Source organism: Stylophora pistillata, chromosome 9 (assembly GCF_964205215.1).
Source record: "Stylophora pistillata chromosome 9, jaStyPist1.2, whole genome shotgun sequence".
Lineage (NCBI taxonomy): Eukaryota > Metazoa > Cnidaria > Anthozoa > Scleractinia > Pocilloporidae > Stylophora > Stylophora pistillata.
Genome location: NC_142527.1, coordinates 9,340,201 through 9,353,776, shown reverse-complemented (window position 1 = coordinate 9,353,776; position 13,576 = coordinate 9,340,201). Strand labels below are relative to the sequence as shown.

Below are 13,576 nucleotides of genomic sequence, written 5' to 3'. Positions count from 1 at the left end.
GTGGCTTCCCTTTCCCCGTTATAACTACGAATTTCACGCTGTATTTTTTTCCATCTCTGGGGTTCACAACTTGAACACGTTTCTTGCCAATTGGCTTTCCCACTGTTTTGTTGTACATAACAAGAGTTACTTCTGTATTGTCCAGCAGGGGTAGACTGTCTTCACCATATACTTCTTTGAAGGATTCTTGGGGTAAGATGTCCACTGTGGCACCAGTATCCAGTTGGAATGGGACTCGGTGACCATTTAACAGCATTACCGCAAGCAGTTTGTCTTCATGATTAGGCTTTTTCACAGCACAGACTTGTTTCTTGACGTCGACTCAAGTAACATATTCATCCAAGTCAGAATCTTCCACTGCATGCACTGGCCTGCACATGTCTCGGTGTGGGGCGTTTAGAAGACGTGGCCAAAGCGGGTTGAGACAGTTTGGTTTTGCAGGCCACCGCAAAGTGGTTTTGAATTCCACATTTAGAGCAAGTCTTATCCCATGCAGGACATTTAAGCTTGTTCCAGACATGAGTTTTGGAGCAGAACTTGCAGGGGATTTCTCTCTCTCCTGTGGGGGGTAGAGGTGTCTTCTCGTTGGCCTGACTAATGGCGCTGACTTCCTCCTGATGAATTTCTTTTAGTTGTTGGCTTGCGGTCTCATATGATCTACAGGTGTCAATGCATTCTTTCAGTGTGAGTTTGGAGGCTTGTAGAAGCTTTTTGCGTGCTTGATAGTCTCTTACTCCAATGACAATTCTGTCTCTAATTAGACTGTTTTCTAAAACTCCGAAGTTACGTGTCCTAGCCAACGTGCGCAATGCCGTGACGTAAGCATCCAGAGATTCGTTAGGCTCCTAATCCCTTTTTTTAAATCGATATCTCTCGTCATAGTTAGTAGAGGGGACTAACTCTCCGATGCAATAATACTGTAGCTTTTAGAGAACAACATCAGTGTCCTTCTTATCAGCTTCATCTGCAAATTCTAAGCCTTCGTACACATCTAGAGTATCTGAGCCAATACAGGTTAGCAGTGTGGCAGTCCTCAGATATTTGTTTGCAATAGGGTTTTCAGGATCTTTTAAACGTGCAGCAGTTTCATAGTTACTCCAGGCACGGGAGAGTTTCTTCCAGTTCGTCGCCAAATCCCCTGAAAGCTCCAATTTTGAGGGTAATGGGATGTTTATTGAGATTTGTACCAGATTTGGTTGTACGACGGCTTCTTTTGCTTGTACAGAAGCGCCGCTACTCTCGGTCGTACTTAGTATTTTGAAGTTAGTTAGATTTCTTCAGCTGGGATTTCCTTTCGAAGACACAAGACAATTCCACTTACCGTTGCCTTTCGCTATTCTTTGTGACGAAGTTGTCGGGTGGCTATTTCGGAATACAGTAGAGACCGGAGACTATCCTTTAGAATTTGATAACAGTTCAGAGTTGTTCGACCACGTGCGTGCGAGTATATTTCTCTGAAGAACGTTTACCAGTGCACTGAGCGGTAATCCCTATATGGCAACGGATTTAGGAATCAGGATCCCACTCCTGACACCATGTAACGTGTTTACTAAGACAGACAGTGAAACACCAGAGATTCTAAAAACAACATGTAATCTTGTGAGCCAAGTGCACATCAAGCGAAGCGGACGAATACATCCGGGAACTCAGATGTAAGGTAAACTGTATAAATTTACTCAACATACATAAATTAACATCGTTACAGATTCCAGGACTGAAAACGAAACGTTTTCGTTTTTCGGAAGCAAATACCTTTTTTAAGGAAAAAACTGCACAGCAATTGTGTACTTTTTAAAGGCTACTTGCATGCAAAAGAGCAGCGATTTTTATTTTTTTAACTTTGCCATGCAATGTTTGATTTTTGCACGGATTTGCTCTTAAATGCTGAGTTGTAACGCTTGTTTAAAAGGGACAACGAAAAGCATAGGAGCTTACTGAATGGTAAGTTTGTCATCAAATTAATAAAAAATGTGCTGTTGTGCTTACTGTCGTTTGATTATGAAGCTAACGAGGAGGTCACAATGAAGGGAAATGATAACGCTGTTTCAAAGTGTTCCTGCAATCAGTAAGGCCAATTGTGCTGGAGTTACGTTGCTATATTTCTGTTTTACGTGCAAGCTCCCAAGTTCGCTAAGCGTAAGTAAAGTTTTCATCAAACAGGGATGGTCGATACACGAAATTTACGACCGTAGCAACACAGTTAGAGCTAGTTGTTCCAAGGAAGTGTAACTCAGGCTGCAAACTCTTAAAACTTATGAGTATTTAGATGAAGTTGAAGTAGATTTAATGTTTCTCGGTTTTAGCTATGGGTCTTAATGTCATCCTTCTTAAAAGAAGAGGTTCGTTGATGGGAAAGTTTTGTTAAAATCAGTAACGGACTCTATAACTTTTTTATGGTGAAGTTATTTCACATCAAAATTTCTGAGTTTGTAAGTTAAATGATAAACATAAGGGAAATATGTTCCAGTCTCCAGAGGCAGGTTTTTTTTTTACCTAAAATGTTGGTTTGCGAGAAAAAAAAATGCGCCTTTTGATTATTTTAGACACATACCTTATTTCCTTAAAAATAATTTCTCTAACGAATTTTTTTGTCTGAATTATCAGGAAGGGAATTTATGAAATCATCAACCCATTTGTAGTATAAAATTTTACATAAAACACAGTTGCAAGCATCCTTGCATCCAGATTTACATTGTGTATTATTATTACAAGTATTGGTTACTTCTATTTAATACAAATAGAATTGTTTGTGATTGGTTAAGACAGTGCATTAGTTATCTCTATTGAGGTCTGACAATGACTTACAGCTGCCTTACGTTTGTTTGGAAAATGCTGCTACGACGTTTCAATAAAGTCACAAGGAAAGTATTTGAAAAAAAAAAACAAAAAAACAAAAAAACAATAATCATTTTCCCTATTCACTATTTTTCCAACTTTTTCCCCAATTTTCATATTTATTAAAAGTAAAATCGTTTGGTTGGTCTTCCTGTTCCTGAGGCCATGAGAAAAATAAATACTGGGATGTTAATTTAAATGCAGAGAACCTGCAATACAAAATCTAAAAATTCGAGGAACAGAATTAGCTCCTTTTTTGAATTAAGCTTCAGTTTTCTTTAGTAGAGGAAATATTTTATATATTATTAGTATTATTCAAGTTTGTGACTCACAATGACCAGATAAATTAAAAAAAAAAACCTGTTTTACTTGTTCATACGGGCTGTTTAAAAAATTGGAAACTTTGTCGCATTAATTACCATTTAGAACACCTCCAGATATAAAGTTTGTACAACCAATCAACTCAAAACGTAACTTTCTTTTAAAAGATGTGTTATCTTTTAGGTTTTTTTAAATTTAACATCGCGTGTGAATGTGTGTATAAGTGTGCTACCTTTCCGCAGTAATAAGATCAACAGCCATGACTAACCTAAAGCACCATCGCTACCACTAGCTGGAAACATTAATTACCATTTAGAACGACTCCAGATATATTATTTCTTCTAAACAACCAATCAACCCAAACCTAAACTATCTTTTCAAAAGTTGTGCTGGTTATAGTTTTGCCATCCTACCATGCGATTCTTGCTGAACATCACGTGTGTGTGCGTACATAAAAGCGCTACCTTTCCGTAGTAATAAAATCAACAGTCATGAGTAATCTAAAGCGCCATCGCTACCACTAGTTGGAAACATTAGTTACCATTTAGAACACCTCCAGATGTATTACTTTTTTAAGTAGAACCAAACAACTCAGACCTAAAATTTCTTTCTAAAAGTTGTGCAAGTTACAGTTGTGCCATCGTTACGCGTTTGTGCGTGTAAAAATGCGTTACCTTCCCACAGTAATAAGATCAACAGTAATGAGTAACCTAAAGCGCCATCGCTACCGTGTTTATGGCCGGTATCTTTCTTGTGGTATAAAGTTTCGTATGTCATATTTGAGCGATATGTTAGAATCTATCCCACTGCAAGATGCAATAAGCCAGGTGTTACAGCGAAAAACGCCACGTCTATATTTGACAACACACATTTCAATCAATTAAACAATCAATCAACTTTATTTAACGAGGGTAACACGGGAGAGTGCTTCAACTGAGTAACTAGTGGCCCTAAAACTAAATTTATAAAAAAATTTAAGTAACAAAATACACGTCGTAAAGAAAAGGAAGTATAAGTGTAATTATAACTGCACCGCTCGCTGTAAGCCCAACTGAACTACCTACAGGTTTCGTCGGTTGAAATTTCACTATTCTTAACACATTATATAGAGCTGAGTGTTGTGCTTCGTAATTTTCCTTGATTGTTAGAGCGGAAGACGTATAAGCGTTCTGTACGTGGTTTAAACACGTAAGCGGTCTTTTTATTTTTTGGAAGTGTAAAAGCATAAAGCCCTGAAAGTATTGAATTCCTGTCCAGCCGCAAGGTGATTTTCGTGTGAGACAAAGTTATTTGAAAGATGAATCTCCTTGACTGAAATGGTTAATGGACTGATCAGGCTTCAACACGTTTACATCCGTAAGAAATCAGGCTAATTCTCAAAACCTTGGTCTAAAGCATCAAGCCTGTCTATCAGACTTTTCTTCAAACTCCTTGAGGTAAATGGTAATGTGTCATACCTTAGATCACCCTTAAAACAACTCTTGTATCAGTGTTCTTAAAGTGTATTTCTATTCTTCCTTTCTCATAATTTAGAACTGGGAAGTCCCAAATCAATAGGCTGGCAGTAGTTTTCATTTCAGTCAATTAAAGGTATATTACAATGCTTAGATGAGGCATTCAAAATTTCTCAATTTATGTTTTATTTTCTTAATATCTTTGATCTTCACACGAAAAGAACAATTAATAACGTAATGTGAGAGAATGAAGGAATCAGAATGAAACTTGAAAAAATATTTTTGTAGAGTCTTCGTTTATCAGCGGGATAGCTCCTCTCAGAAAATATGCAGGATTTTGCATTACGAAAAGGGTGACCACTGACTTCGTTAAGACACTATCCATGAAGACCAGTGTTTACATCCAGAATGGGAGTGGTGAAGGTCAACAGAATTACGAAATAAAATCGGAGTGTTTTTAACTTAAACCTAAACATCAACCTGGAGCTAGGGCATGACCTGCAATTTAATTCTTAGATTCATTGCTAATTATCTATCATGAGAACCCACATTTACCTGTTTCCCGAAACTTCGTTGACATCTCAAAAGATCGTTGCTCTAATTAGAGTAAAATCAACTCAAATAAATATAAATTTTTTTTTTTATTTTTCGTGGGAGTTCGTAATCGATTCCTTTCTCTCCATCCCTGTTTGTTTGTTTCGAATTAAATTAAAGGATCACGAAAGTTCCGTTTGCACATAATTCATAAAAATAAAAATTCTCTCATTCCATTAGGGTTTAATAACAGACGAAGCAAAAAGGATGACATCAGTTCTTGAAGAGTTCGAAGGGATCATCCTCACAGTCCTTTACGCCATCACGATGCTCGTAGCATTTGCAGGGAATGGTTTCCTCATCTACATCGTGTGGAAGAAACCTGAAGTAAGATCACTGACAAGCTTCATGTTCGTCAACATGGCCATTGCCGATTTGCTAGTGGCATTGATTGTGATGCCTTGGTCGATTGCCCAAGTACATACTGACGGCTTGTGGATGATACCAGGAGTACTTGGAGAAGTCATGTGCAAAGGTGTGGTATACATTGCCTATGCCACATTAACAGCGTCCATCCTCTGCCTGACAGTCATGGCAGTCGATAGGTACTATGCCATTGTTCATCCCCTCCGCCGCTATCTTTGGTTTCGGAAACCTAAGCTAACTGTTCCGTTTATTTGGATCTTTTCACTGGCTTCAATGTCCATTTTTCCAGCTATTCAAAGCGTGGAAGACCACAATTCCCAATGCATGCTATCTGTTTATGTTTTGGGTGATCCACATAGGGCTATCCGAGGCCTATTCCTCTACCTTGGGGTGTTGAACTATTTGATTCCTTTGAGTGTTATTTCTTTTCTGTACACTATAACTGCAAAGAGGTTATGGTTCCATGCCGCACCTGGAAATCAGCATTTAACAGGGAATCGAGAGCAGCACGAAACATCCAAGAGAAGAGTGGTTCGAATGCTCATCATTGTAACCTGCGCGTTTTCCTTCTGCTGGCTTCCTGCACAAGTGGTTCACATGATATTTGTCATGCAAGCATGGAAAGTTGAGGTTGAGCTTCAGCCGATTGTCCCGTTTGTGTGTCTTTGGTTTGGTCACGCCAACAGCGCCATCAACCCATGGCTGTACATTTCCCTGAGCACCAAGATCAATACGGCATTTGTAAGAATGGTGACTAGAAAAAGGAGCCAGTCACCTCCGAGTCTTAGCGTCCAAACATCACATGTCGTTTTACAATCGGAAGATGGAGCTGTCCGGGAAGAATCAAGACTGTAGTCTAAATCATTTAGTCATTACTAACTCCATTACCTTAAGATAAAGAAAAAAAAATCATATAAGTTTTAACTCTGTAGGATCAATGTAATTAAAAGGAAAATCGAAAAGGTGATAGAAGCAGAAACTACGTGTAGCAGGATGTCAGAAGGTGAATAACATAGTTGAGATGTTGATGAGACCTCGCAAACGGTAATAATTAAAAGCAAACTAGCTGGCTTCTCCGAACGATCCAACCATGGCCATTTTCATGCACTGACGAGAGCACTTAAGAAAACAAGATATGTTGAGGGCAGGGCCGCATGTAAGAAAGAAAAAACTTGCATTGAGAAAATTACAGCTGAATACCTGGTGGGACGAAATCTAACAGTACTCTTCCGTCTTGGTCTGCATAAAGGAGGCGAATGGTGTTGGGTGAGATACTGAGTAAAAAAAACCTAGACAATCGAGCTACTTATACGAGGGATTTGATCCCATTAACTTGTCAATTTAACAAGAATTTATAGATAGCACAAAGGCAAAAGAAATATCATAACAAGGGTTCCCTTATCAGCTAGTACTTGCTAGCAGACTTACAACAAGTGGCGAAGGAAGGATTTTTCAAAAACGATCATTGCAAAATTTGTTTCCAGGGGACCGTTCCTCGAAAGTCCTTCCTACCAAAAGTTGAAGAATAAAGAAGCAGGCTCTGACCTTATGACCGGTCCATTTTGTTTCTTTAGCTGCCAGCTTTATTGTATAATTCCCAAAACGTTTGAAACTCCCATCTTAAGTGAAACCAGAACAGCTTTACGGACCTGTTATGTTAGCGGGACCTTCGAGAAACAGGGCCCGGAGTTGATTTAGATTGTAAGTTTAGGTATAAGAGAAAGCTGAGTATCCTTGTTTTGGATTCCTGTAAATGATAGTTTTTCTTCAGTGCTTCTGGTAGCGCTAGTCAGGTGTATTCGCATGCGTTGTATTTTCGTAATCATAATTTTTCTCTTTATTTCAGTATAACCGGCTTCATAAAAGGCCTCGGATAGTCTAACTTTGTTAAATTGGAAATAAAGTAAAAATAAATGATAACAAGGATAACGTCTTCTGATGATAATTCTATCAATGTTTTTCTTTCTGTGGGAAGCCGATAGGATATCCTAGGATGTTTCTTGTCCTTTTAGCTTTAGTGGACGGGCATGACAGAAACGTTTTGTTAGAAAAACCGTAGTAACTCAGAAGATGTGGCCATATTATGCCATTAATTGGTCTTCGACATTCAATATGGCTTTCATGTATCCAAACTGGGAGGGAGAAAGAACTGCAGGCAAACCAAACAACTATTCGACTAAAAAAAGAATTTTTTTGAATAGCTATAGCTTTATTCGATTATATTTCCATCAAGATCCTATGCGATAGACATGTGAAATGTCAATGGAGGAAGAGGGGTTTACGGAGATCTTTTCTCAACTAAACTTTTGTTCTTGTTCAGTCTTCTTTTTTATGTGCTAAAAGTCCACAAGAAAACTTTGTCTTCGTGAGGGTCTGAGCCAACAAACCATCTTTTCATCGTCGAACGATTCAGATCTCGACCAAGCCTTTTGAAGGGTACTTCTAGATAATTATTTCCAAAGTTATTCGTGTCAAACGAAACGAGTCAGGTTACCGATCGCGCGCGAAAGGCAGTAAACCTGGCTTTTTTTACTTTGTATTACTGCGACATCATTTTATTAGAAAATTTTGAAATAAGACGGTACTGTTTCTATCATTAATCTTTTACAAAGAGTCGTGGTTAATAAGATTTATTCTCAAAGCGTCCGCATAAAAGCGAGATTCCCAATTCTGGTCAGTCCACCTGCTTTGAGACCTTACTAATAAGGTCCTTTACCATTAGTCGTGCTAATTAAGACACTTATGTAAGTGTACTGAGTGGCACTTTGAAAATATGTAAGACTCAATAACCAAGCAACAACGTATCGCTCATATCCATAGACGTTTACGTTCTCAATGATTCTAAAAACTGTTTTTGCTGTTTTTACTGAGGAAAAAGAAAACAACAACAATATCACTTCAATTGTTTTTATCTGTAGACAGAATAAGACAATCGAAAGAACAAATAGATGAGAGAAACTTTTGTTATGTGATTTCTTTGCTGGAAGAGGAAATTCTAATCAATGTTCTGGCCCTTCTGTATTCCTGCTTGTTAATGGACATAATTGCATTTTGTTTTTTGGGTGCAATATTACTTGGGATACTAAATTACCCCACACAATGTAGTTCCGTCAATGACTGACAGCTGTTCAACTCGATAAAATCACCAGGAAATAAAATGACATATCAGATAATTTTTTTGCCTCCACTAAAAGCTAATTGTTCTTTCATGGTTTCCCAATAATATATTTTTTTATCAGCGTCAAAACTTAAATTTTGAAGTCAAAGTTACGTCAAAAACACCTCAATAAAAGCTTTATTTATTGCCCGACCGCGTTCGAAGAGCGCTTGCTTTAAACTGGTACTCAGACCCTATTACCGTTTTGTCATCCGTAATTTTGTATTGTTATGTGAATCAGTCCCAGGCTCCCGTTCCCGTTCTTGGTTTTAGTGACATCCGTGCACGAACTTAGGCGCCTGAAATGTTTAAAAAATAAGCGTAGCCACACAGAGTTACTATCAATTCCACATGCATCTGAAAAGTATTTGAAAAGCATGGCCTGGGTCGAACACGGTTGAAACTCGGTCGAGTTTCCTTTTCATCCCGGTCGCAAATTTCCGCATCCTCAGTCCCTCAGAATGTGGTCTCACTCTTAAAAGGGAAACTAGATTTGTTTTATGAACAGCTGCCAACAGATAGCAGAACTTTGTTTACGATTTTACTGGAATTCGAGAAGAAGGTACGAATCGTTTTGGGCAAGGTTTAGGCATAACTCCGAATTTATTATGCATTCAGAACCTGGGTAGAACAAAACAACAGAAGAACAATAGATTGTCCTTAGGACTACGACTTGTTTCAGAATAGTATGTGTTTATAAGGAAATCTGTCCTCACGTTGTAACATTATTCAGCTAAACTACAGAATAGAGGGCAACTTTTATCTATCCACTATACGGGCTTCTAAGTATACAGAGCTAAAACTTAGCGCGCATATAGAGTATTCCTAGAGTGCGTATGTTCGTTAATCCTCGTTCTTTTATCCTCTGCCGAGCCAAAACGAGCCGAATGAGTCTCAAGATATATGCTGGACCACTGACGAGTCGACAACTTTAGAAGTTTACGGAAACCACCGTATATCGGATAATCAACGGTTTATTGATATAACTATTCGATCTGAAATCAACAAATTTCACAACAGTTATTTGTGGTATTCACCTACGTTGAGATCCCTAACAAATAAATAGAGAGTTACCGTAGAAAACTCAAACCAAACCTACTTCTGTGGCGGGTTTCCATAAACTATGAACTACTGAGCTGAAACTGCGGCTTGAATTACCGAGCTCGGTGAACTTAAACTCCTTTATCTGGTAAGCGGCTGATTCACATTTTTCCTAAACGTGCTATGACTAGACAGGAAACTAAAACCATTCAAAGCGCAAATTGTTCCTAAGTGTCAATCAAAGTTTGCCTATTGTCCGTTAATAATTAATTCCGTTGAGGGAACATATGCTTTTTTAAAAGTGGCTCTGTATTGTATAGTTGCCGCCTCCCATTGATTTACTTAAGTAGCATTGGTGGATGCTTTAGTTTCAGCTTTGAACCACTGTGTGCTTGAGCAGTGTTTGTCATCGAACTATCATGTTTACTTATCGAACCAACGAATACAACAATCAAATCAGCTTGTTCTCTTGTCAACTGATCGGCGAGGGAAAATTCCACTCAGCTCATGTGCTTTTGTGAAAATATGAAGCTGACCTTACCCAACAAACGATATTCATTATTAAGCGTAATCAATATTCGAGTCAGAGTGGTCGTCAAAGCTATAGTGCAAAGTCTGCAGTTCAATTCACATAAGACGTGTCTCTTTTACCGATTATTAGGTTCCGTCTTTCATACGTGATATTACGACTTTCATTGATTTATCAGATGGTAGCCTAAGATTTTTTTTTGAAATTTCTTTATTTTTTTTTTGGCATTTTGCGAAACATTACTCTACTTACAATCCACTACAGGACTCAGTTACAGTACGTTGCTTACAATAGTTTACTGAGAACACACCACAAACAAAGTATAGTTTACAATAAAATTGATTACAGCAGATGACTTACTATCGATTACTTCCACTACCTACACGATACTCTACATTTAAATCACTTAACGACATATTACACTCCTTTCAATATGTTACATACATTACTTACAGTACCTTAGTAATAGTATATAGCGAGATTGTGTGCTTTACAATAAAATTGACTTCGTATGCTACTCTAAACTGTTTGGACAACGCCCATCCCACAAAACGATATGTGGCAAAAGCTTATTCCATTACTGAAAATGTTTAGCTAATTCATTCCGCTTTGTTGCTATCTTCATTTCTACCTGGCATATCTCCCCGATCTTGGTCTAATAAACTCGTATAGAAGGGTTTTTAGAATTCAATTTACACCTGTATATATAAAATTTAGCTGTCAGTATTAGGTGATTTAGAATAGTAAAGTCCTCTTCCACATTGAAAGCTTCAAAAATTATATCCATCATATATAGGTTTGAAAACTAACTTGACATTCACCGGGCCAAGAACAGAAAGCTTCCCAGAAAACCTTGGTAACATTGCAGTAGAAAAAGATATGTTCGAAGGATTCAAGCTCTTGTTTACAAAAGGTACATGAGGGCGAATCTGCCATTCCCCACCTCAACAATCTTTCGTTCGTAAATACAATGTTATTTAATACTTTATATTGGAATTCTCTAATTTTAGTTTTAATTGTGACGGTAAAAGGCAAGGAGTATATTTTCTTCCAGTCGAACGGAAATTGTGGAAATTTTTCCCTGAACTTTATTCGCGCAGTTGGAGGGATTTGCTCTTTGCTTTTAAACGCGTTATAAAGCGATTTGGATGTGATTTTTGCTAACATTACCTCAGAATTTTCCAAATTCAATTAGATTATGTCATCTGTATGAGAGGGGGAATGTTGAGCGCTTCGTCCAATAATACATCTTCAGTCACGAGGAATGGCATCCACTACGCTCATTAATTTAAAATATTGTAGCGGAGATAAATTTGCATGTAACACCTTTAACACCCTTTAAGAAGATTCCAGTGTCAGAAATGAGATCACTGATCGTAACAATTCCTTCAGGAAACAACTGTTTTTTTAAAGAATGAGATCTTTTGGACAGTAATATTTTTATTGTTCCCTATAACCTGGTGAACTACATCTTACGTATGATGCACGATCCTCGCAGTTGAGAGCGCTATTTATGCAATAGGAAAAATCACACCTGTACGGGATTCGAACCACTGACCTCTGCGATACTAGTGCAGTGCTCTACCAATTGAACTAACAAGCCAACTGGGAGCAGGCCGTTAAGTTGATTCGTAATAAACCCGTGATGATAAATCAGATACAATGAATATATGAAGTTCATATATTTTGAACTGCGGTATTAGATACGTAGGATGCACGATCCTCGTAGTAGAGAGCGCTATTTATGCAATAGGAAAAATCACACCTGTACGGGATTCGAACCACTGACCTCTGCGATACTAGTGCAGCGCTCTACCAATTGAGCAAACAAGCCAACTGGGAGCAGGCCGTTAAGTTGATTCGTAATAAACCCGTGATGATAAATCAGATACAATGAATATATGAAGTTCATATATTTTGAACTGCGGTATTAGATACGTATGATGCACGATCTTCGCAGTAGAGAGCGCTATTCATGCAATAGCGAAAATCAGACCTGAAAAAAATCAGGCCTGTACAGGATTCGAACCAGTGACCTCTGCGATACTAGTGCATCGCTCTACCAATTGAGCTAAGAAGCCAGCTGGGAGCAGGCCGTTAAGTTGATTCGTAATAAACCCGTGATGATAAATCAGATACAATGAATATATCTATATATATATATTTTTCTCTTCTTAAAGAAAAGAGAAAACCAGGATTAAAAAATACAGCTTAAATCGAGTGAAATCGGTAGAGAAAACCAGCATAAAAAAAAAAACGCTGAAATCAAGTGAAATCGGTAAAATAACGACACCAGGAGCAAGCAACACACACATGGAATATGGTAAGCTACTTTGATTTAATATTTTCACTTTTAACTGCCTCTATAGGTATCTTGTAGAAAATCCCATAAAAATCCTTATAAATCGATATGCAAATTATGTTCCTTGTCGTTCTCAAAGTGAGCTTGGGCCGCTGTGCGGTAACCAGCTTTTATTGAAACCCCTGGATTACAGTACACTCCACGAGTAAATCAAATAATTCAATTCTGTTGATTGTGAGGTTTTTCAGACTTTTTTCCGAGGACAGTTGTTTAATTCTAGAAGTATCGTACCTTGCAGTGCAGTTTGAGGTTATTTGGGACGTAAAAGTAGCCATGTTGTGCCAGTGTAGCGCCCTCTTTTATCAACTTTTCTTTTACATTTTTCACACCCTCAACTATTGTAAATAAAACAACGTTGAATGATGTGAGCTTACAGAAACTAATGCGGGAAACAGTAATAATGACGTCATGAGCATTCTGTGAAGAGAAAAATTCGAGTCGTAATAAGTAAATACGAACAACTAAAAGTCATCCACAAAAAACAGGATTTGATTAGGATTGTAGTAAAATCCTGCTTGTATTCGTTTAAGGCGATTTTTCCGTGCCGTTTTCAGCTTAACTGGAACGTAACATGATTTTCTAACACAAAAATGAAGTAAATGTTCATATTAAGTTCATTTAACTTCTCTTATAACATTTCCTGAGTAAGATGAAACTTTTCGGAAAATTAAAATAAAGGAAAGCGAAAAGAAACATAACTTCTTGTGTTCACAAGATCATTCGATAGTCGAACGGTAGCGGGAGAGTCTCACCTAGATTTTTATCATACTTCGCACTGCTCCCCTGCTTCACCTATGGTTAAAAAGGCTTTCCCGTAAAGTGGCAACCTCAATTGCCAGATCACTTTGTTGTACTTCTAAAAGAACAGTTCTGGGATACACTCCTGAAGACCTGAAGACCTCTTATCGCAAATTGTC

General features: G+C 37.9%; 1 protein-coding gene and 2 pseudogenes across 1 annotated transcript; 2 read left to right on the top strand and 1 right to left on the bottom strand.

The window, feature by feature from the left end:
• Positions 1-350: 350 nt before the first annotated feature.
• On the bottom strand, positions 351-3,933 carry LOC148723137 (uncharacterized; annotated as a pseudogene).
• Positions 3,934-4,264: 331 nt separating this feature from the next.
• On the top strand, positions 4,265-7,499 carry LOC148723136 (somatostatin receptor type 2-like). The gene is made up of 2 exons (XM_088732035.1): positions 4,265-4,746; positions 5,385-7,499. Exon 2 carries the CDS (start codon positions 5,412-5,414, stop codon positions 6,423-6,425), a length of 1,014 nt encoding a protein of 337 aa, XP_088588161.1. The 5' UTR covers positions 4,265-4,746; positions 5,385-5,411; the 3' UTR covers positions 6,426-7,499.
• A 5,111-nt stretch (positions 7,500-12,610) lies between these two features.
• LOC148723135 (uncharacterized) overlaps positions 12,611-13,576 on the top strand; it is a 1,737-nt pseudogene continuing 771 nt past the window's right edge.

Coding starts and splice junctions, on each gene's coding strand:
- LOC148723136 (XM_088732035.1), top strand. CDS start 5,412: ATGACATCAGTTCTTGAAGAGTTCGAAGGGATCATCCTCACAGTCCTT.